At 39.7% G+C, this 25379-nt stretch overlaps 1 protein-coding gene across 1 annotated transcript; it reads left to right on the forward strand.

Annotated features, from left to right (window-relative positions):
- The first annotated feature begins 252 nt into the window (after positions 1-252).
- Positions 253-24373, forward strand: LOC149021723 (3'-5' exonuclease domain-containing protein / K homology domain-containing protein / KH domain-containing protein). The gene is made up of 10 exons (XM_089149920.1): positions 253-562; positions 2489-2664; positions 5096-5227; positions 5329-5379; positions 13843-13939; positions 15919-15965; positions 18616-18832; positions 22637-22766; positions 22863-22905; positions 23123-24373. Exons 1-10 carry the CDS (start codon positions 508-510, stop codon positions 23198-23200), a joined length of 1026 nt encoding a protein of 341 aa, XP_089006046.1. The 5' UTR covers positions 253-507; the 3' UTR covers positions 23201-24373.
- The last annotated feature ends 1006 nt before the right edge of the window (positions 24374-25379 follow it).

The raw sequence follows: 25379 nt of genomic DNA on the forward strand, positions 1-25379 counted from the left end.
GTTGATTGACGGCCTATCATGGACTCTACTCTTCATGGTTTTAAGTTTAAATAAATTGATTTGTTCACCACAAAAAGAAGAGTTTGTTTTTACAAAGTTGTCTAAGTGTTTTTTTTTTTATTAACAAAATTACTCTGTTTTAACAGAAATTTATATTAATTAATATAAATCAAAAAAGTTCACAGAAAAGAACTTTTTGTCTTAAGCCCATCAAAACGTTGTTCTTGTCTCAACTAGGCCTTGGGGTATGTACTGAAGAGCTAGCATGCTAAAAATTTTGGTCCGTTGGATTAGGGTTTGAGAAGACCATGACAGGTGATGCAGTGAGAGTGGAATCCCAAGGCAGAGATTTAATTTCCTATTGGGCACGGTAGCATTGAAGTTTCACACAGCGCGTAATTCTTAATTCGGGACCGGGGGAAAAAGAACGCCCAGAGATAAAACTTGGATTTTAATCCTTTCCCTTGGGCTTCATACAAGATTTTGACCCCCAAGAGGGGCGATCACATGGCTTCTGCTCCTTCTTCTCATCAGACTGACGTTCCTGTCCCTTCAGACCCAGGTACTTGTGTGTTATCGCTTTGTCTCCTTGATCGTTTTCTGTTTTCTCCTGATTGTTGATTATTTGTTATCTGCGAAAGTTGCACTGTTTTGGATTGTTGTATTGATAAAGCTTGTAGGCTTTTCGATTCTCAATTGCTGTTTTTCTTCTCGTTTTCCTCTTTGTTTCAAACGTGGTTTTACTGCTTATCGTTTCGCATATTGTGATCACTTTCCTTGACCATTTGGAGATTTTGCATGTGTGCCCTGCTGTTTATTTCAGTTATTTTAGTTATTGTTTTCGTTCAGTCTTGAGTTTTTAGTTGGAAATTAGATTCTTTTGACTGGAGTTATTATGTGTTGTTATTCACGACGTGGGTTTTTATCTGTGGTGAGGGTGGAATTTGGCAATTGATGGTTTTGAACTGGGATCATGTAGTTTGTTTCTGATCGTGATCATTTTGGTTCTGGAATTTATACAGGATCATATGATTGCTCCTAATAGCTTTAGCTTAAAGTGGTAAGACTGTGTGATTTGCTTGGCTTGTCGCATGACAAAGAGTAGCTTTTATGAAAACTAATGTCTCATTAGATGGCAATTGGTCTCTTATCTAGGGATATTAAATGGCGTCTGTGGATCATAGCCTTCTCTGCAATGTTATTGTATAGCTTTTGAATGGTTTGAAGGTTTGCAAGTTTGACTTCTATGTCACAACCATTTTGTTAATTCTGAGATTTGACTTTTTTAATTGATTGACTATTATGGTTGGCAAATGGACTTACGGATGACGCTGCTAGTTGTACCATATGGAAGGGTGGTTTGGTAATTCCAACCGTTGGATATTTAGGAAATGGTCTGGATGAGACACCTGTCTAATTTCAGACTCAAATTCAATCATATACTTCTATGCATTAGCATGCAACCTCTTGGTAGTCATTGGTCAGCTTTGTTTCGCCATTTGGCTAAATTGGTCTGGACTAAAACTTATGCTTATGGGAAGATCCCGGAAACCCAGATGACCTGCCACATGGCTTGGATAGAGTGTGCTGACTATTGATACTTTATGGATGGGCCCGTCCTTAAAGTCTGCTCCTTTTGTAGTCTTTTCCATATTCTGATATTTATTTACCATGCCTTTATTAATTTTTCCACTTTAAGAATGGGAAATTTTATGCTGGAGAGGTAACTGTATGCCATACTTTCACACGATTACGTATAAGATACTTAGAGACTTTGGCAAGGAAGAAAAGGCACTGCCTTGTTTGGTTCAGTCCCCCCCCCCCCCCCCCCCCCAACAAAAAAGGGGGGGGGGAACCAGTGTCTTTAGCTGTTGGTAACTGGGTATCTAGTTGAAGACATGGAGATTCTTGATGAAGAAGTGATGCTAAGGGAGTTGAAGAGATGTCACTTGGTTGACTATATATCTATTTTGGTCTCTTTTTTTTTTTTTGGTTATATATACTTTGGTCAGGAACATCAAAAAGTTTGTCAGTAGAATCTCGCTCCAGACAACGGAGGGAGGCTGTTGAACGCTGAAAGTACCAAAATATTGGACAAAGAGAAGCTAGAGTGGTTTTTTTTTTTTTTTTTTGCTATCAGTGATTGAATACTCGAACATAATAAACATGGACAAATGATTTATGTAATGACTGTAATGTAGTCTTCTTCATTATATGTTGGTCCCCATCTCTCTGGTTGCTTTTGTTGTGATTTCATTTGTAATTGTCGGAGTTCTGGAGTTCATGTATTTATGGATTTTTTGCTGCAAAATGTTTTAATGAACTAGATGAATTCAACTTTGAGTCTACATTTGTTCGTTCATTCTTCCTTCTTACCCTTTTCAGTGCCCCTTTTTTTCTCTCTCTTTTCATTATTGATATGTTGTTTGAGTTTCATATTTTTATCTTGATATTCAGCTAGTTGCTGATGTCTTTTTATACTTAACAGGTGGAAAATGTGAAGACAATGATGTGAGATTTTCACCTGTTCCCATCCACATTGTCACGCATTCATCTCAACTCCCACCTGAATTTTTGGAACCCTCTCCTGACAGGCATTTGGTCATTGGTTTTGATTGTGAGGGTGTTGACCTTTGTCGATATGGATCTCTCTGCATCATGCAGGTACAGGATGTTTGTAACTTCCCTCAACCCTTTTTTTGGAAAAACCAATGGCATACATGTGTTGCTCCATAGAATAACAAAACCAAACTTGCCTTTGGTTAGTTGATATGTTTCGTCACTTGTAAGGAGATTTGGACACCAACATAATGTGCACCTTCAAAGGTCTAAATATCTAGCACATAAAAAAACAGGATTTCCATGGCCTTCTTGTCATGATTGTCATAGCAGTAACATTGACTTTTACCGTGTTAATGACTTAATGGAATGACTTTGTTTTACGTTTTCTGTTTTTTAAAGAAACAACGTGGGATGTTATTTATGGGTAGTTCTAGTATTGTAGATGCAGATGAAGTGGAGATGCTTTAGCTAGATATGAAAGTGAACTATATGAAGAGAAGGAAATTTTGAGCTTTGCAATCTTTTATTTTTGGGTTCTCATTATTGTTCTGTTGAGCTTATGGCTGTTAAGGATGCCTTGAATGTCTGTGAAGAAGTGTGGCAGTAATTTGGTAGAGCTGAAATTTCACGGACAGGTGGACTTGAGGGTTCTTTCTCACATATCAAGCTTCAGCCAAGATAGAGTGGTGCAGTTCCACTACTAAATTGGGCTACTTTTCCTTGGAATCAACCTAGGTTTGGAATACATGGCTGTTGGACCTTTGTTCCTAGGTTTACTTGGTAATTGACCTCTCTCCTATGGGCCTAGAACATTAGCTTCAAGACTGAGTACAAATTTAGGTGTATTTAAATTATGTTTAGAGATTGAACTGGTTGATGTTTCTTTCAATATATGTCTGTTATAGTTCATTTTAAGTTAGGTTAGGAGAATAATTTTCTAGAGTGTATTTAAGACAAGGAATCAAGTATGCTAGGGAAAGAAGATAGGAGGAAAGGGGGATTTGGCTCACATGCCCTTGATTGATTTTCTGTGCAAAAGAAAATCAATCCAACTGCATTGAAATCATCTGTTGGGGAAGAGGGGGTGTTTGATCTTAAAGCGTTAAATATAAGTAGACTCAAGGTCCAAGATTGAGTCAAGAAAATATAAAGTAATAAAGTAAGAGTCTTCCATTTGCCTGAGACTTGCTTTACTAGACTGAACCAAATCAGAAAATAACTGGACTAGAAGCTCTGCTTTACTAAGCTTCTGAATAAAAAATAAAAACTAAATATAGTGCAGCTGGCCTCCCTTCTTGTGGACCCTGGCTAGAGATTCTTCCTGTCATGAGTCATGTGGTCCCCACCTTTATAAGTGCTCATCAGCCAGCTTGCAACATAGGGGAAAGAAAAAAGGATCTGTGTTTGAAAGACCGAGCAACCACAGCTGGCCCAACTCAAGGCTGGTCGGCCCTATGGAAGGGCTTGGCCCTCCAACTGGCTAAGTGAACCTGCCTCTCCTTATTCTCAGTTGATGCCTTGCAAACATTAGCTTGTCTGTGCTAATTTCCTTTCTGAAATTAGTAGCTTCATCATAGTATCTAAAATTTCAATGAGGTTATTGGTGTTTGGCTTATCCATGTCAAAAGGGTCAATGCAAATAAAATTGGCACAAAAATGGTTGGGCCATACTGTTTGGAAATACTATATGCTTGAGTAGATAATAGTGATGGTGACAAGGACTAGCAGTCTAGCACTTAATATTCATGTATGAGTAAGTCACCATCAGAAAACATTTCCTGCTTTCCTTGATTCCCTTTGTGGTGAGTAACTTTCTTTACAATATCCAGACCATCTGGCGAACAATTTAATGGAAAAAATTGTTATGGGTTGCAGAATTTAAACAATCTGTGCATCTTGTTGCCATCTAACTATATACTCAATATGATGCCTGGAAACTGTGGCAGTGATGGTTTTGTGTAATGCTTACTGAGATTAAACATGAAGTTGTCTTTTATATTGTATTGGAGAGACCTACACAAGTAAAAGAAAGACTGATGTTACAAAAACACAAACTGATACTTTGTGGTACTGTCATTGAAGCAAGGTCAAGAAATTAAGGTGCTATGTTAATTTCTGTTCTAGGACTACTAGAAAATGAATTTCATCTTCTGGTGTGGGTGTGTCCAAGCAACTAAACATGAGTTATTGTACAATTTTTAATTGCCATTTCAATTATGCTATGGAGTTTTTTCCCCCTCCCTTGTCCCCCAATTGTTTGTGTTTTATCCTTTGTTAGGAACATCAATTGTATATAGTTGTCACAGTGTCTAGATGAACCATGGTGTTGGAAGGATTAAAGACACCAAGCAAGGTGTCCAAGGCAGCTGGGTCGACCAAAGCACCTGCATGCCAGGCGCCACCTATACACTATGCTACCGATCACAAATAGCATATTATGCTATGGCTCACAAATTTCCATATGATTATCAGGTTTTTACCAATTAACTTAGCTTAATTGTTTTGATACAAAGTCTTCCTGTGTTTTTGTCAGTTTGCCTTTCCAGATGCCATATATTTGGTTGATGCTATTCAGGGTGGGGAGATGCTCATGAAAGCTTGTAAACCTGCACTCGAATCTAGTTACATCACAAAAGTCATTCATGATTGCAAACGGGATAGTGAGGTCTCTAATCAATTATTTCACAACTGCAATCTTGGAACTATAATCGGAGCTCCCTAATCATGTTTCTGGTGATTTTCTAAGTAACTATTCTTAATGTGTAGGCATTATATTTTCAATATGGCATCAAACTGAACAATGTCGTTGATACCCAGGTGAGCCTCAGGCCCTTACGGTGATTAGTATTTTTAGTTACATTGCTGTAATTTTCATACTGAACTTCAAACCCCCCCCCTGTCTGAGGTTTCCATTTTAATTACGTTTGGTTGATGTGCGGTTTTCTTAACCGGTTAAGGAAAAAAAAACGATATATTGCCATGCGAATTAAACTTTCTTTTGATTCTGCTCTAGAATTTCCTGCCTTTTTAAGGGAAGAGGATATGATAAACAGCTGACTTTATATGTTCTAGAGATGCTGCGATAGAGAGTAAACAGGTGAATAAAAGGTATTTAAGGGAGAAGAAAATAAAGTGTTGAACACTGCTAGTAGCCTCTACTAAAATCTCATTCTGGTAAGATCACTGCCCACCCCTAGTTTGAAGTTGAGAAATCTTTCTGCTTTCTGGTTAGCTGATCTAGGCTTCCTTAGAACTGGATGTTTAATGAGCATACGGTGTGCAACAGGTCCATTTGTTGAAAATGGGCTAACTTCTATCTCCCCCCTGGTGTGAATGGTGAGCCAAGTTTTAGTATTGTCCCATAATCTAATCTCCCTTGATTGTCATGCTGCCTCCCATTCATAAGATCTGGTGGGTGGTGAACCAATTAGTAACACTGTCTCATCCTCCCTTAATTGACAAGCTGTCTCCATCTGTTAATCTGGCGAAACAACATTATGATAGATGAGTGCTAGTCTTGGCAAAGAGAGTGCTCAGTTGCCGCAGGACATGTGAACCATTATGACCCTTCTAGTTAAGGACTCCCAGGTCTAAAGGCTCCGCCTTCGTAAGTCTAGGTACATGGTGCTTTAAGGTGGTGGGACTGGATATAGGATAAAAAATGCTGGTTTCCACTTTCCAATATCAAACATAGCATTGGAGGTCATCCCTCTGAGGTTCCTGCTTTTTTTTTTTTTTTTTTTTTGGATGAATAACTAATATATTAAAGATAAGGAAACAAAATACAAGGTCTTTTAGTAGAAGACCGAAGGAGAGAGCTAAGGCCCCAGGAAACAACAAAGAGCCTGTTCCTTGGGGAATCATCAATAGGGGGATGAGGAATGGCACACAACCTAGAAGAAACATCAAAATAGATGACGTTCCAAATCCTATCTATAGAGTGGGATATGGAAGTCCATTTTCTAAGATTGCGCTTCCACCAAATATGACGGATAGAGGCACAATACACTAGCTTACCAATCCGATTGCAAATGGAGGTTTCAGCAAAATTTCTCAAAATCCGAGGCCAATCGCGGGAAAACCCGAAGGAATGCCTCGAACGGGGCCAAATGGAGGCTAGGGCTTTTCCCTAGAGCAATCTAGAGAAAGGGCAAGAATAAAAGAGGTGATTTAGATCTTCTAAACCATTCCAACAAAGGATACAACTGGGGCTGACTGGGATATGGTGGCTGATAAGAAAGGATTGGGTGGAGAGAGCAAGGTTAAGGGCTCTCCAAAGGGTTAGGGAATGACGGGGGATGAAGGTTTTGAACCAGACCAAAGGGGGCCAAGGAGGCTTGGGGCTGTGGGGGCAGAGGAGGTTACAAGCAGAGGAAGTGGAGAAGGTTTTGGTGGGGGAAGGCAACCAAATTGTGGAGTCATGAGTGGAACTAGAGATAGGGGGAAGAGACTCCCAAACCTATGTGAGAATGGGGAGGTGTCAGGGACCAAGAGCCATGCAAGATGAAAGAAGGCAGGGGCGCGGATTTGGGGATACGGGTGTTATAGACAGCGCAGGGACCAAAATGATTGAAGAGAATTCCCATCGCATGCCATGGGTCAAGCCAGAAGGAAGTGGACGTACCAGAAGCAATGGAAGTGGAGATAGCGGAGATGGCGCGGGGGCGCAGAATTTTCCTCCAGACCCATGAAGGATTGGACGGCATTGAGGCAGTCCAGAAGGAGTTAGATCGGAAGAATTTTCCTGCTGTTGTTATTACGTTTGTACAGAATTTGGGACCTGAATGCTTAAGCTAGTCATTGAGTTCATTTAGAAGTGTTTCTTTTCCTCCATTCACCAGAGATGCAAATTCCTGACACTCCAGGAATCTATCATATCATGAATTGCCAAGTATTTTTTTTTTTTTTGGGGTGAATAAAAATAAATTATCCCAAAAGGGAGAAAATGTGGAGGGGGGGGGGGGGGGAGATGTGGGAAGAGCAACCCTACTCTTACTCAGGCCTATGGGATGAAAGCAGTGTCTAGGCCCCAGGTAACTGCAAAATGTCTGTTCCTAGCAGAATCTAAGAGAGGCTTATGCACAAAAGAGAGATCTTGGAGCTAACATCCCTACTGATGGCCTTCCAATTCTGATCAAGAGATCTAGAGTTGCAAGACCATCTGCAAAAGTTCTGCTCTGTCCAAATGTGAGATATATATGCACGAAAATAAGCTTCCCTACCACATCAACAAGAGTTGATCATCCAAAGGAAGAAGCGAGCCAACTACACTCTGTCTTAAAAGGGTGAGGGCATCTGCAATGAGGCTAGATAGAGGTGAGGGTTCGAGACCAAATGGGTTTGGTGAATGGGCAGCCAGAATATAGATGACCTTGGTCTTTCAGCCCAGGGCAAAAGATATAGGAAGGGGGAAACCTGGATGGAGCAGCTAAAAAGAAAAGATTGGGTGGGTAGGCAACGGGAAAGGGCTTTGTAGACTGTGAAGGCTTGGCCGGGGGGGGGGTGTATGGCATTTGAACCATACAAGGCTGTGCTGATAAACCTTAGGGGGAGGGGGGAGAGGGGGAGTGGGTGAGATACCAAGCAGAGGCCATAGAGAATGAGTCTGTTTTGGAGGGGAGCCAGATAGGGGTATCCCTATGAGGGGAGGGGAGAGGAGAAAGCAGGTTCTAGATCTGGGCAAGCTCTGAGGGGCGAGGAGAAGGAAAGTTCTAGACTTCATTGGCGATGAAAGAGAAGAGTGGGAAGTCTTTTATTGCCAAGCAGATTGATTGACCCATAATATGTTTTCAGACTGAATGGGATATCTCAATTTTCAAAACATAGATTTAGATGTTTACTTGTTTCTTCTAGAATATGCACATAGCACAGACATCTGGAGAAGATAGTTGTCCTTTCAGCTCTGTTAGGGCTGATTAACAAAACCCTGTTCTGATGTCTTAGGAACCTACGGATTGAAAAAATAAATGAACAAGATTTAATTACTAATAAGCAAGAACAAACTCAGTTACATATAAATCCAGTTACAATGGTGCTAGTCACCCCCTACACCAAATGGTGCCTTCAGCCATAGGCTGCCCAAACCTCACATACACTAACCAATAACCTTTTCTCACATCTTTCCCCCCTTTTATATGATAACCCCACTCTCTCTCTCCCCTCCATGTGGCATCTTCCCAAAGTCCTAAAATTCCTGCCCCCCTTGAATTTCACCTTGTCCTCAAGGTGAAGGAAGATTAAAAGATTCGTCTTCGCATGTTTGCTGCATAGCCAAGTCAATCCCGTCGCTAGAAAAACAAAGCTCCTCACGTGTATAATAGCAAAAATCCCCACTATGAATGAGAAGTTTAAAAAGAGGTTTTTGAGCCACTGCTGCCAATGCCACTTCCAGCAAGTCCTACTGCTGCCTCAATGATAGTCCCAACAAGCCCAACTCCAGCCCAACTGCATCCATTTTGCCTCTTATCACCCATTATTTTTGCATTTTCTTTCTCATCTGTAGGATCCTCCTCTTTTCTTCTCCGCGAGCTGTGAAATGCTCCTCCTTGGTGATCTCAGGATACAAGACCTTAACATTAAGAGTTCCTTGATGCTTCATCCTTGATTTTTGGCATATCAGGTGATGGCTGCAGTCTCAGATTATTCTCTTCTAGAGTATCATATACCAAAACAATCAAAGGTTATCTTTGTATACCCAATCTTTTGTCACCTGGACAAGAGAAGCAAAAGATGAGTGCCCTAAAAGATGGAGTTTGTGCTCAGTCTCAAAAGATATTCACTTCATTCCGCTGCAAGGTCGAACAAAGCGGAGGCACTTTCTTAATCCTTCTGAAACGTCTTCAGAGCTGTGCCTGGTGGAAATTCGATCGCTGCTGCCCTTCAATTGATGCCATTTTGGGTCATATTGACTGGCGTTTTGAACTGATCAGACCACGACTGACTTCGATTAGCGTTAAGCAGCATCATGACCTAACTTCTGACACAATCCAAGTTGCAGGACTCATCATCTTCCCCAACTTCAGCACTTGTAGACGAACAAAGGAGCAGTGCCTGGCTTCTTCCAACAGATTCTCCTTCCAAGCTTCGCTGCTGTGGTTGTTGCCACTGCTGGGGGGGCGTCTCGATGGAGGCTGGGATCCTGTCGGGGTTCCATCGAAGGACCAAGACCCCTTCTGCTAGCGCCGCCATCGATGTTGAGGGTGCTCCGCCTTTGTCGATTGGGGGCTTTCTGCCGCTGCCATCGGCTCTTTCTGGTTCGAGTTCACACACTTGCTCAACACAATGGGGGGAAGAAGAAGGAGAAACAATGGGTTTCCGAAAATACCTTTGTTTATTAATCTTTATAAATGGGCCTACAACCTGTTGCCCTAACTGTGCATCTCCTAGCCTGTTTTCTGAGCTGGGCCTAATATTATTACCCTCACTATGTTTGAGTGCTTAACTTGGAGTTTCAGCATAATTAGGGTTTTTCCTGGGTTTTTAAGAAGAGACCAACAAGGGAATCTAGGGTTTACGCTGTTCTGGATTGAGTCTGACTGGGGTTTTATGGCAGATTCGATCTTAATATGGTGGGTTTGGCTGGTTGGATTGGGCTGGCTGAAATTTAGGTCTTCCAGGGGAAGAGTTAGAGACAGTATTTTTAGGGTTTGAGTGAGGGACTTGGGCGTGCAGGCAGGAGGTTTTGTGGTCAAAATATAGATTTTTTTCTTATATTTTTTTATGGCTGGATGCAAAGTAATTGAAGTTTATGTAATTAGAGTATTAATGGTGTTATTGGAAGTTTAAAGTTTTTTGGAGGATTAGAAGAAGAATTAGGGCTGGGGATTGTCAATAACTTACTGTAGTTGGAGGAATTTCTTAGCATCGGGTTGTTGCTTGAGCAATTTGAAGAAAACTTGATGTAGAATAAAAAACTTGAAGGGGGATCTTATACCAAGTAGAAGGGGAGCTTTGATTGAACCCCCCGAGCTTTCCACTGTCTACGAGAATTGGATGCGCACACCAAGTCCCACCAAGACTAGATCATTCGGTTGACTCAATCTCCAATGGAGAAAAAGGCAATAGCAGCAGCTTGCTGAACAATTTTCCATATCTGAAGTGGCTTTCCCTTGTTCATGTTTTTCTTTATTTATATAATGGTCTAATGGCCTTATTCCTTGGCAGACTTGGAGTTGTAGTCCTTGGCCAACTCTTAAACATGAGAGGACTCCCTAGGAACATCATGGTCTGGTGGAAATTAAAATACTACACTTAAAAGGATTCCATTAGTCTAGCAAAGGGAGTATTCTAATGACTCAAATTGAACCACTGGCTCAAACCAGCAAAATCTATCTAATCCTAAAACGCAAAAATAAACTTAGTGTAGAAGCTAATTTCATACTCAACCTAATTGGCGCTACTTTATGCCCTTAGAAGTGATGATGTATCTAAGGTTGGTCTCCCCCCAAAAATGTGCCCAAGCCCAACTGTGAGCCAAGGAGGAGGCCGAATCCATACCAGGGGTAGAATGTTCAATTCCTACCCCTAGATTGATCAAAGACCAAAGTCAGCAATTTAGTTTAATTTGAAGAGAGTCCTAGAGTTGTAAAGCAGTGTTTCCTTTTTAAGAAGTCCTATTTTAAGGATAATTTAAATTAGGAAACTTTTATTTCCATTTGGAGTCCAATTTGTCTGTTATCTAATTAGTATTGGGTAACTTTAGTGTGATCTCAGATCCAAGGGCTGAGATTGCGTAGTAATTAAATACCTTGTCAAAGTCCAATTTAAGTTGCGGTGGGGCCCTAGCAGTCATGGTAACCCAATAGGGGTCTTGAGTTTTTTGTTCAGGCTATAAATAGCTTTTCCAGTGTAAGCCTTTTTTCAGAGTTGATTGAATGAAAAAGAGTATTGAGAAAATAGACTGGTAAAGTTGTGGGGATCTTGGGAGGAGAACCTGCGGCTGTCTTGGTGTTTTGTTTCTTCTACTTTCAATACATTCATTCACAGTTTTCAGCCTTCAAGTGAAGCTCCTGCAGTTCATCATCAACCAAGTAAGTATTAAGCCCCCTCCCCTAGCCCTTCCACTCCCCCTTCTGCCCACAGCCATCCCAGCCCCTCTCCCTTAGTTTCAGACCTTACAATCACCACCCTCCCAATTGCAATTCTCCCCCACATCTCCCCCTCACTTTGCCCGACATTCTAGGTCATCCCCTTGAGTTCACAAGCCTTCCCCTTCCTTCCCTTGATCTGCGCAAGCAGCAACAATAGTCCATTAAAAAACCCTAATTCCCCAGCCCCCTAGACTCCCAAAACCCTTTTCTAGAATCGCACCAAGCTTAGGATTACATTCCTCAAGCCATCAGCCCTTTAAAACCATTAAACCCTAATCTGAAATATTTCTGCAACTCATCTTCTTCATAGAAAAGTTGCAGAAATTTTGGATTTCCAGATTTTCCTAAAACGTATCTATTTCTGTTCCAACTTCCCAGATCTATGATAGCCCTTAATAAACACTATTTAGTATCCCTAAACCACCAAATTAGCAACCGTAGACCAACTACCAGCCCTAGCCGAAACTCTAGACCGTCCAATTAGCTGCTGCAACTTGTATACAAAGGTCCTGAAAGTGAACCCTAATTCTGGGATTACATCAAGTGAACTATTACGTATGGAACACATGTGATCAAAGGCCCCAAAATTTATGAAATCCTACCTTGGATTTGCATCATGTTCTTTTGTTGTTTGGTTTAGTTCGGTTTCTTCTTTGTACTGCTTTTCTGTAACGAAATGTTTTGATATCCATCACAAAGAGAAAAGGGAAAAAGAAGAGTTAACTAACGGGGTTCTTTTTTCTTTTTCTTTTTTTAAATGTATATGCTAATCGTTGTAAGTATTTTTTTAAAAACAAAAACATTTTGCTACAAGTGATTTAACATAAAGAGGAGAATGGCAGCCTAGTTATGGCTTTTGCAGGGAAAGCAAAGGACATGCTGGTGTTGGCAATTGAAACGGAAGTTATCTATGGACCTGTAAATGGGTCGGATTCAGCTCAGATACACCACTATCCAAATCCAAATCCGATAACAAAACTGCTATCCGAATCCAATTCAAAATCCAATGGAAATTTATAGTAGGTATCCAAATTCAAAACTTTACCATCCCTTCATGCTTTGCCTGCCCTATCTATCTACATGTTGGCAGGTAGGGGCAACTCTTTGGATATCCAATAATAATTTGATCCGATAAACTATCCGATTACGGATTGTCAATTTTTTATTTCTAATTTCTGATATCCAAAAATCGGATAGTGATTACCGGTTTCCGAATCCAATTATCAGCCATTTTCAGAGGAAAAAAATGTTTAATACTTTACTCTAGCCACATAAATTTGTATCTGAAATTATCTGATCCCATAAGCAATTATCTGTATTTGAATCCGGTTGCTTATCGGATATTTTCCGGTAAGAAAAATTCTGAATTTGGATGCCCTCAAACAAATACGAATGTGAATTTCGACTATCTATTTACAGGTCTAGCTTCCTATAGAGGAGTATTGCACTTGTAGAAAGGATTGTTGGAGTTATATGTTCGATCAGATTTAATCTGGCAGTGGGCTTTCTAGAAGGAAGTCGCCAATGTCCATGAAAGATACAAGGAATAAAAGGAAAAAGAATACACCTTTTAACCTTGTTGAGAGTTGAGACGTAAAGAAATCCTGCATGTGTTGAGGAAGCAAAATCAACCAGGTGATTTTATGACTGGAGTGCAAGTGATGGGTTTATATGGAATGCTCTGGAGTTTCCCTTGGAGCTAATGGACATGATTAGGAAGGATGCTGATCTTCAGATTTATTATAGATTGTAAGGGGGATTCAGGCATTGTATGGGATAACGGCTAGGAGGATGTGCCTTCTGAGATAGGTTCTTCCTTCCCCTTCCTCAATACAGGTTTTTTAGGAATTTCTTTTTTGTAATGACCCTTTCATTATTCATATAAAACACTTGAGGTTACCTTTAAAATCCTAAGCTTTTATGGTACAAGCATATTATGGTACTTCCTTTGTGCTGCATATTATGCACCAGCATAGCAAACCTCAAGTGCTGCATATTATGGTACTTGCCTTGAGGCTGAATTGAGGTTACCTTTAAAATCCTAAGCTTTAAAACACTTTTGAACTGAAACTTTGTTGTACTAATCTGATCTAACTGTGTGCTTTATTCTATATATTCTCCTTGAATATTTTGTTTGCTTAAACTTAGATACTGTGTTGTAAATGGTGAATGGGTGTGTATTCTGATGCAGATTGGATATTCTCTGATAGAGGAGCAAGAAGGAAGGACAAGAGCACCAGATGACTACATTTCTTTTGTTGGCCTTCTTGCAGATCCACGTTATTGTGGTACTTTGCAAACTGGGATATTGACTAAATTTTTCCTGTTGTAGAATCTTCTCCCCTCTTTTGAGGAATGCAAGCAATATGATTGAAAAATTTTCCTGTTGTAGAATCTTCTCCCCTCTTTTGAGGAATGCAAGCAATATGATTGAAACCTTCCATGTGCAAGTGGTTTTGATGGTTTGTAAGTTAATTACAAGGGTTTGTGATGGAGTTTCAAATTTCCAGGAAAAGGATAGCTTGTGGTTTCAGGAAATTTCAGAGTTCCTTTTTCCTACTCCACTCTGCACTGCTAAAGCTGCTCTTTTTTTTTGGTCAAAGCTAGAGCTTGCTTAAAGTTGAAGATTTTTTCGTTGTCAATTTGTATTGTCCTTGTCAATAGAAGTTGTTGTGGAATGATGCAGTTTGGATAGGGGTGGAGAAAATTATGCAATTGGTTTCCTTCCTGTCTTTATCTTGTTAGATTCATTAGTAGCAGGTGAGAGATGAGTTTTAGCTGCATTCAAACTTTTCTTCAGTTTTGAGACTTAATTTTCATTACATAGTTGCATTTACCCAACAATGGAATAGTGCTTGGAATGGATTGTTGGGAAAAGCTTGCGTTGGGTCTTAAACTCCCTCTATTCCTTTTTTTTCTTTTCTCTTCTCTCTGAATTTCTTAGACATTATTCACCATTGTCTGTTTTCCAGCAGTACTAACAACCTCAAGTTTGAGGTCAATTTTGCTCACGTATTCTCCTCCCCAAGGTTTTGGAGGTTACTTCCTTGTTCCCAGCAATGCTATTCTAGGTCCACAATACTAAAAGGAACCTGTTGTAAACCTAATTGAGTTTCAGGTCAGGTTTTAGGTTTACCATGAAGTTCAGTTGCAGATATCATATAGTTTTGATACCTTACTTTCAGACCTGTTTCTGAATGCCCTTAGAGCTTTCAAAGTGAAATCTTTCAGCTTGAAGTTTGAGATCATTTGCTTATCAATCAATGGAGACGTCTCTATCAAAGATGTGGGGTGAATTTCAATAACATGGAAAAGAACAAAGGCAGGAGATGTAGTAGCAGAATTTGGGATTGAAGAAGGGAAAGAATTGATGGTGTAATCCCAATAGAAGGAAGAAAAAAAGTGCCGGGGGGGGGGGGGGGAAGAAGATTTATAATCTTCTTTTTCTTTTTTATTCCTCTCCCCTCTATTTCTTTATTCATCATTTCTCAAAGAGGCTGCAGTAGCCCTTTTAAAGAAAATAAATTTCCTCATACTTGATGTGGGGTTGTTTTAAGTTATAACTGTCAATCATACCACCTCGAATGAAAATTGACATACATGGAAAGCCAAAAAGAAGAAGGGGGAAAGGGAAAAAAAACTGCTCCTGTAGATAAGCTGAAATAATACTGATTAAACTGAAATAATTGAAATAGAACTAAATGTAGGCCTGGAAGGGCTTGGTCTGAGATGGTATGCCTGGGTAGGAGGAGCCCCATCAAAAGTTGTCCTGGTGTTCTGCCCTTTGCTTCCATCATCCGGTTGAAGACAACCATCTCTTTTTAATTGAAACTAACCTGTCTACTGTTGATTTTACATCAAGGTCCCTTGGCCAAAATCTTTTGATTCTTGATCCCCAGTTTACCAGACCGCCTGCACTCTAAAAGTTACTTTCACTTTATTTTGAGTTTGCTTTATCCTCTGATGGTACCATCCACCGTGCACAATATTTTCAGAATTGGCACTACCTTTCAAGTTGGCTTCTGAACTTCGTTTTAACTGCTTCTTGATTGGGTCTTAAAAAGTTTTGTGGGCCCATAGCAACCCATAATCAGAGTTATGACCCCAGAATCCTATTATGGAGCTTACGGTCATTGATGACTTAAATTGCGGGTCTTTCGGTTTATTTATTTGATTGTGTTTTAATTTTGCTTTCTTTTGTACCGATGCACCAAATAGAGTTTGAGTCCTAACATCAAAGTTTTCCCATTCTTTGATGTCTTTTCAGGTGTATCATACCTTGAGAAGCAAGAAGTGCGCATCCTTCTGAGACAGGCAAGCATTTACATATTCTGGAGGTTACATTTGACATTTTTTGCTCATAAAGATGCACCTTTGAGAAGAAATGAAGAATATTAATAGAAATTGACTCAGCTTATTGCTTCAGATGTGATCTGGGAAAAACAACAAATTTTTTTTTTCAATTGTCTCATTGAATCCGTGGTAGAAGATTTGCTATTAGACTCTTGATCAAATAGGTAGCGCCTAATGTTTAGTCATGTTGAAATGAGGGAAGTGATTATTCCTTTTAATCTCCACTGCAATGAGCATACGCAAGCTTCAAGAACTCTATCTCAGTGGCCTGAAAAACCAAGTTTAGATTCATTGAGTTGGGCAATTTTGGTCTGAAACTTGCTATATAGCCTTTGGGGCCTTGACTCACAACAGCACCATCAGATTTTGTAAATTCTAAGTCTAGAGTGAGTATGACTTGGTGGGTAGCTAGGCCAAACACTTAACTATAGTAAAAACCAAAATAGACAATTCTTGGTGCCTAATATCATCTATAAGATATTATTAAATATCCCCTATTTGCATCCAATTGAAGTAGTTAAAAATAAAAGGATAAAAAGTCAACCCTCCAGTTCAAGAACAAAAACTCGATTTTGGGTGGTTGGTGCACTTTTCATCTTTTAAATGTTGTGGATTTTCTCAATTCTAAAATTCCATAAATCTTACAATGGTAAAACACTGCTAAAAATTCCTAAGTGTGGTATAATATTCATTTGTCTTGAGGTTCAAACGGATGTTTTCATTCATGACACCTTACCGGAACATAACTTGTTCATATTTAATCAGATTTACACAATCTTGGACTTGTTGAAAAGAATTATTTTCCTTGTGCTGTTGACTTCTTGACTCTTGTTTGCCCCTAGTTAGAAGTTCCAAAATCCAAACTCATGATTATTAACTGGAGGGATCAGGTGATGTAACCTAGGGTCTGGGTTAGATCCTTCAGGATCTTCTTAATAAGAACCAGCACAAATTGGGTCTGAATGGTCGTAGAATTTAGGGTTTCAGAACCTAGAAGTCTCCTACTAAGTGCAGGAATTTCTGAAAATGTTTCTGGTTTCCTATTTTCTGTCATAAAGAGAACTGAATGGAATGGGGAGGTTATAGGGGGACTGCTAGGGACTGGACAGGTTGGGGGAAGGGAATATTAGGTTGGCAGGAAGGTGGGGAGGGTGCCTAAAGGTCTGAAACAGCAAGGGGGGAGGGGTTCTGAGGCCTACGGGGTGTGGGGTGCTGCTGGATTGATGCTGCAGCAGGACAGGGACTGGGGAAGATTGTACAGGAGAGGGTAGGGATGGGGAAAGGTGTGTACCTAGTTGGGGCTGCTGAGGAGGAGTGAAGGCTACTAGTCAAAGACTTGGAAGATTGTTGTGAACTTGATTGGTGTGATTGGTTGCTTGATTACTTAAGAAGATGAATTTGCTGCTGGAATTTCTGAAATTCTTTGAGAATTACTCTCCAGCCCAGGCTGCAAGGGTTTCCTTCCCCATGGCCCAAGCCTCTAATTTACTCAAATAATCCAACCTACTGTATTCAGAAATAAAGAGGCTATTTATAGCCATTTTACATGACACTTGGACTCAACTTGGGATTGGATTCCTTAACTGATAAGGATCCAACTACTGACCTAACTCTTTAACTTGGACTTTAGGTGGGTTCCTTTATAGATTAGGTTCCCACCTCATTGCCAGGACTCTTTAATTGGGACTCAAATCACTCAATTAAAAAGACAGCTCTTAATCAAAACAAACTCCTAAAGAGCAGCACAGGATCATCAGCTGCTACAGGGGATCATCCCCAGCTGAACACTTAAGAAACATTCTCACTTGGGAGCAACAGGTGACAAGAGGTGAGTGGACAGCAACCTTAACTTTAGCTTATGACAGGGACAGAGAATGGGATCCAGATGGCAAGAAAGGATTGCTTTTAGTGTACAACAGTTAGTAGGTTTTTGGGGTTATGTAAAAGGTGAGGGGGGATTTTTTTGCATGAAGTTTGTAGTTTAGCAAGGAGGTCTTGCTGGGGGAGAACTCAGTTCTCAGGTGGGTATCAATGGCTGCAATTACTCTTATTGTAGTCCAATTTTGAGTTAATGCTAGTATTTCGGCAACTCTGCCAATTTCATAGTTATTTTCGTATGTTCTGTAACTGATCAGCAGCACATTGAATTAAGTATGCTGTACTGTTGGTGTTAGCTGTGAACCCGGAAAGTGAGTTATTGCAGAGAGATAAGGGGGTCTTATATACCCTTGGGGGGATTCGACCAGCTTTGGATTGGCTTCTTTGCATCTGAATTTTGGGCTCAATTATAGGGGCCCAACCCTGGTTACATCATCAGGATAAGAAATCTGATTAGTCATGATTGATCCATCGCTAGACAATCTGAGTTCACTCATGCATAACTATTAAAAGTTAGCGGTCTGGTGATTATTTTCCTTTTTTTAGTGCTGTCCTGTGCTTTCATCTCTTTTCCCATTTTATTAGATATTGTATTGTGTAGCCTGATGTGGAACAAATTTGTGGGCGAATATATTTTAGTGGGGCTCTTTTTTTGGTATTAATGACAAGTTTTCTGCTCCTTCCCTGGGATAATCATGACTTCATGAGAACTTGTCTTTTAATGTCATTTCAGGATCCTGAGTTTTGGACGTACAGGCCATTGTCTGAATTGATGGTCCGTGCAGCTGCAGATGATGTTCGATTTCTTCTCTACATCTACAACAAGATGATGGTTAAATTGAGCCAGCAATCCTTATGGCATCTTGCTGTTCGTGGTGTACTTTATTGCCGATGTTTCTGCATTAATGACAACGGATATGCTGATTGGCCACCTATCCCCGCTGTTCCAGGTCTCAAATCTTTTTAAAAATTTATGTCCCAGTACTTTTGAAATTCTTGTTTTGGGGCACAAAATCAAACCCAGTATATTCTTAAATCAAAAGATGGAAAATGTGGACTAGTATGTTAGGCAGTTCTAAAGTGGTATATTTAAAGCACGGTCAAATACCATAGGGTTTGGGTCAATGTTATATGACCCTTTTCTTTACTTCATTTTATTAATAAGATGTCTTTTCTAGGATCAATGCAGCCAACCGCACTGGATAGCAAGTAGTTGTTTTTCTATTACATTAGGTCTAATTGGTCGTCCATTTACCTACTTTGTACAAACAAGCACTTCCAATTTCAAAGTTGCAGTCCCTATTCCAGCTCATTTTGCCTTTTCTTTTCTTTTTTTACCATTGGAATGTTCAATTTTTCGTCCAATGACATTTATTGAAGATGTTTTGTGTTTCATTTCTTTTCTTTGAGTGGAAAGCATTCTGCAATGATGATGAGATAACTTCTCTTTGAGTAGGGAGAGTATGCACAGTGGAAGGCCGAGTGGCCTAGTCAAAATCTTGGTCAAAGAGGCACTGCAAGGAGAGAGGTAATGTATAAGAGGTTCAGCTAAGAATTACTCTACAGTAGGATCATTAATAGCAGCAGCATTACATCAATAATAGAAGGAAATCAGAATTAGAAGGTTAGATGGCAGCACTGTTGGTCTTCAACTAGTCCTCTAGATGTAGCAACTAGTAATAGATCCATCAAAAAGGGATTTGATTGTGGGGAGAAGCACAAGAAGAATCAGAAGAAGAAATGGTGTAGGGGAATAGGGGATTGGGCTATCTAAGCCCTGGATCGCTCACTCACAGCTATCTCAGCTGTTGAACTTGGCTCCATCAGCAATGGAACATGGCCTGCAAATTTGATTTCTCTTGAAGTCCTTTCTCTATTGCTATCGAAGTCCCTATTTATAGCTTGGCCAGAGCTTTACAAGGAATGGAACTTCTCTGCTGGGGAGTATAATCTTCGTAACAATTTCAAAAGAAACAAAATAGAAACTTATTCTAAATTCAGCAACTACTTTGCTCTGAAATAGAAATTAGTTCTCTCAACATAAAACTGAAACTAACTTCTTACATAACTAAAATAGGGAGGGAGGGGGGAGAGACAGGGAGAAAAATAGATGTGACCAAGTTCCTGGTGAAGTGAGTTTCGGTAGCCCCACCACCATGTTGGAACTTGGAAGTCACAGCTAGGTTGGCCTGTTTCTTCATATAGGATGGGATGAGGAAGGAATGGCTTGGAGGAATGAATCAGCTGAAATGATGTGAACCAGAAGCCACAGCAGGGTCCAAGGGACCACAGAAGCACTAAAGAATCAGCATTTGAAGAAGCTGGTCTTGGGCCACAGAATATTCTTAATAGTTTTCCAGTGAGGCCAAAGAAGGGGCTATGATTCTGTTCCCATGAACCGTGTTTTCCCCATGGTTGTCATGGTGATGAGGCGATCCAGCTAAGGCGGTCAGGTGTTTTAAGTGACAGTTGGCATATAGAATCAGCCTAAAAATTACAATCAAATAGAAAGGCATAGCAAAGCTGAAGTAGCAGTCATAAACAGACATAAAGTAATACTAGGCTGCTGGAGAAGAAGACAGAAACAATTACATTTAAGTTTCCAGTTTCAATCATCATTTGAAAAAAAAACCAGTTTCAAGTACAGCAGGCATATGACAAATACTGCAGAAGTATACACTGTACGCAATTAAATTATAGTAGGAGTAAAACAGATACAACTAGAGTATAAAAATTAACAAATTACAGCAGGATGATGAAACTGAAAATTGTATAAAAAAAATGGCACAATAAATAAATATTGGAGTTGCAGATTTGCAGAATGTAGAAAAAAGTTTTACTTAAAAAGAAAAATTACCTATTTGCCTGTAAGGAGGGGTTGATGGCACCCTGGCAGTGTGCTACGAGCCTCAAGTGGTGTGTGGTGCCTCAAAGTATGAATTGGAAAAGAAAAGAAAAAAGACAACTCTCTGGAAGCAGCTCACTGCTGCTGCGAGTGTGACGATTGCCTTTTGGTGCCTTACATGATGAGAATATAAAAAAATGTCGTCGGAGAGGTAAGCATGCTGGAGTAAGCCTTGGAAGAAGAAAGAAAGAAAGCAAGAAAGAAAGAAAGGGAAGAAGAAAAAAGTAAAGGGTTGCTGGAACCTACCTTCAACTGAGAAGAGAACCACTGGAGAGGGAAGAAGATGCTGGAGATTTGCCATTGCGAGTGCTGGGGGTGAGGGTTTTGTGATGAAGAGGGTTAGGTTTTGTGCATGGGGGTTTGCAATTTAGATTTTAGTTTTAAGTAATTTCTCCTCCCTTTTTTAATACTAGTTGATCCCATGTAGTAGTGCATATTTCAAGTAATTTCTCCTCCCTTTTTTAATACTAGTTGATCCCATGTAGTAATGCATATTTCATCGTAATTTGCTAACCAATTGATTTGTTTAGATTAGAATCTATTAGGCTAGTAAATCCCAAACCTTGATTTGGAATATGAGGGAACAGAAAAGCAGACAACTTGGACGCCTAGGCAACGCCTTGAAAGCCACGGTGCCCTCCTTATGCACATCAAATAAGGTGAGGCTCTCCTTACACATTGGAGACCCACCTGGACGCCTTAGTGATGCCTTGACACCTATGATTTTCACTCACGCATGTTTATTCTTGTTTGTCCTATGTCAGGAGCCAACTCTTTGCGAGAGTGGATGTAGGCAACATTGGCATCAGCCAATGCATATCGTTGCCTGATACTGCTTCCTAGAAGTTGCCGTGGCAAAGTTTAATGGCTGCCAGGTCTTCGACCTTTTGAGTGAGGGCAGATTCTGTTGTCGATTTGTAGAGCTCTAATAAAGAGAAGGATGGAGATGCAAGTGAAGCAGCACCATCTTTCTATCAGTTATCTAGATATGAACCTGCAATTGCCGAACTTTTCCTTTCTTCAAGCTTGTAGTGCGGCAGTTGGGAGAGACGGCTGAAGACAGTTGCAGAAGCTTGGGATTAGAACTCTTCACTAGTGTGAACTTCTTCTTGCCTTCAGAACTCATATTCAGCTGTCTGAAAGCCCATGTTCTCACCTTCAATCCACTCATGGCATCTCCAACTGCTTTCTCTTGGAATTTTGCAGTGTGGGGTGGAATGGAATAATTGTCAGAGCATCTACCAACAGGAAAAAGCTGGGCTTTTAATGCTATCTAACCAAAATCCCTTCCCTAACAATTAAATGACCCAAGTTCCATGGGGGTTGGAATAGGTTGTATTACTATCCCACCCTAGCAAAATTCCAACAGACGAGCAGGTTCTCAGTTTTTTCTTTTGAAGGGGAACATCTTTGTGATTTTAAGGATCTCCGCTTAACTGCTGTTTGGTATTTTCTAGACAATACGGGTATATACATATATATATATATATATATATATATATATATATATATATATATATATATATATATATATATATATATATATATATATATATATATATATATATATATATATTATTGTTATTTTTTTTTCCTTCATGGGTAAGCAGGTTGATTCATGGCATTGTGGATGAGAAAGTGAAGGCTGGTCCATATCTCATATGTAACCATATTCCTTGGAAATGATTCTTTTCCCTACGGGAACCATAAAATAGCTTTTGTTGTGCTGGTAATTGAATTCTATGATTGAGATACATGTCAAGGGGTTTTAAGTTAAAATAAATTCCCAAGTTGATTGAGACAATTTGCTCAAAGTTGTACTGCTTTCTAATGAGGTTATTCTCGACAGATTACCTAGTTGTGGAAGGGAATGTCCCAGAAGAGGAAATCCTGTCAGTGTTAAATGTTCCTCCAGGGAAAATGGGGCGTGTCATCGGGAAAAGAGGAGCTTCTATCATGTCAATCAAGGAATCTTGCAAGTAAGCTACATCTGTCTCACACATTTGCATGCACACGTACAAACTTGTTTGCTTTTCTAAATGGTTTCATTTACTTTCTCATTTGCATCTTAACAGTGCAGAGATACTTATCGGAGGTGCCAAGGGACCACCAGATAAGGTTTGCGGCCATTTAAATTATTGAACAAACTTAAGCACGTAGCACTGAACATGTTCTTATTTGATTCATAATGTCTTGTTGCATGACCAATCTGTTACTTTTGAAATTATACTTGTGAGTACATCTGTTGCTCTCTTGTTATTGCAATGAAATTGACAGAGATGACTTCATCAATCGGTCCTCCCTCACCAGGTTACTGACATCAGGCTTCATGTAGGTATTTATCATTGGACCTGTGAAGCAGGTGCGAAAAGCAGAAGCTATATTAAGGGGGAGGATGCTGGAAATGTACTGACAGCCTCATGTGAAATGGCTCTCTTGAATCTTCACCTGTGCTGATGCTGAAATGTTCGGTTATTCATTATGATGCTTCATACATATCATAAAGGGCTTGATGGTTAACACCTCCATCCAAATTGTGTAAAAAAATGATCAATCATGTAGAGAAGCTGTTCTCTGCTTAATATCGATACATGCTGTTGGATGTATTTCTTCTTAGTGGATATACCTGCATAACTGATGAATCAGGAATTGGCTCCGACCTATGGTTAGAGCCTGATTCGGCCAACTTCAAATCCAAGTTATGGTCCTTAGTGGTTTTAGATCCCTACCAAATTCTACTTACTGGTTACCCGTTGGGGAATTCGGAGGTTATTCTCTGCATTGTAGTGAAAACCAATGGCTTGATTGTTAGTATTAGTTCATTTGGTGCTAACTTTGGTTGAGAGTTTGGCGACAAACCTGTAGGAATTTTCTTAACCCCTTATGATCCGTTTGGAGAAAACAATGTGGTGTCTGGGTCATCTATCCATCTAGGTAGAGGTCTGTGCTTCTTTTCCTTTTCTCCACCATACATGTGGGCCTCTCAGTGGATCCCATGTGGGCTTTACCCCTAACACCTCAAGTGAGGGGAGCATAAACTTCTACTAGATGGGTAAAGGATCCGGATTCTGTGTTATGTTGGAGAACCTTGACAAAGAAGCGCCAAAGCCCATGCAATCAGAAGATCACACCCCCCCCCCCTCCAATGTTATGCTGTGCTTGGTTGCTGTTACTCATCTCGTGGAAGGAAATTGACTGGAGAATGTGGTTTTGTTGGATGAGAATTATCTCCCTTTTAATTAATTGAATGACATTTAAGCCTTTCCGTAATATGATAATGATGGTTAAACCTTTTCCATGGGTAGAAACATGACTATAAAGGTTCTATTGGCAAATTTTCAGTTTAGTGGTATCTCTGCTGTTAAACATTCTTTTTAAACCCCAAAGTGTACTTAATTGATATGATATTTTAGTGTAAATTATAAACTATCCTCATTTCCGTGAATAATTGGAACCCTAAACTATCACTCTTAAGAGGTAGGTGAAGGAAATTCTGCTTCATCCATCTTCCTTCTTTACTCATGGGGTGATTATTATGTGAGAGTTTAGTTTGGTAGGAAGTTTGTGTCGGGAGTCATCAGACTCCCAAAGAGGGGTTAGAGGATGGGCATGGTTTAAAGCTTATCATCTGCATTTTGGTTTGAGCAAATGACGGGTTTTGAAGAGGTTTGAGGCTTTCAGCCTTCAGTAACCTTTTCTCCATATGCTAAGTTTTAGTAGTAATGGGGAAGACAATCTTGGAAACAAGATTACAAAAATAACACAGGAGATAAACTAGGAGGGGATTTGAATGTTACTAGAAGTGAAGGAATGGGGGAGAAGATGGTGGAAGGTCTACGGCAAGGAGGGAGATGACGGTTTACAGCTTTGACGAAAGCTCTTATGCGAAGGTGTACAATGGTGACAATTTCGAGAGAAAGCCGACTATACTGGCGTAACAATTATTGATGCACCTTAACTCAGGAAAAAAGATATTCATCTCTAAGTGGGTTGATCCTTAGGTTATAATGTTTTAGGGGTATTTATCTTTTATTATGTAATTTTAATTAATAAATATTTTAGTTTTTTAACAATTATCAAGGCTAAAATAGATATTTCCACTTAAAAGAGTTTTTTTTTTGGGGGGTAGAAAAAGAGAAAGTTTATACTTTATAGTAACGAAATATAACCTCTTTTTTAGATAACTATTTTTATCCCAAAAAAAAAAAAAAAAGGATACGATTTTTTTTTATCCTTTTTTTTTTCTTCCTGAGCAAAGTCTAAATTGTCATTGAACTCTCATTAGGGAAAGAAAAGCTAGGGGAAAATAGTAACCTTATGAAAAGTATATACTAGTACTGTCTCTCATCATTATGTGGGAAACAGGAAGCAAGGAAAGATTACATATTGATCTTTTGTGAAAACAAACAAGTAATGAAGGAATGCTCAAACAAACAAGTAATGAAGGAATGCTGCCCAATCAGGATGTAAGACTTTGCTAGTGATTGGACTTGTATAGTTGTATAGATTGTACATCAATGGTGAGAAGCTGTCAAAAGCTGCAGCATTTGATCATAGGTGGAGCCCAGGATTTCTGTTGTATTGAACCATCA

The sequence above is a fragment of the Hakea prostrata genome, chromosome 3 (genome assembly GCF_041222555.1).
Source record: "Hakea prostrata isolate BN-2017 chromosome 3, UWA_Hpros_2, whole genome shotgun sequence".
Classification (NCBI taxonomy): domain Eukaryota; kingdom Viridiplantae; phylum Streptophyta; class Magnoliopsida; order Proteales; family Proteaceae; genus Hakea; species Hakea prostrata.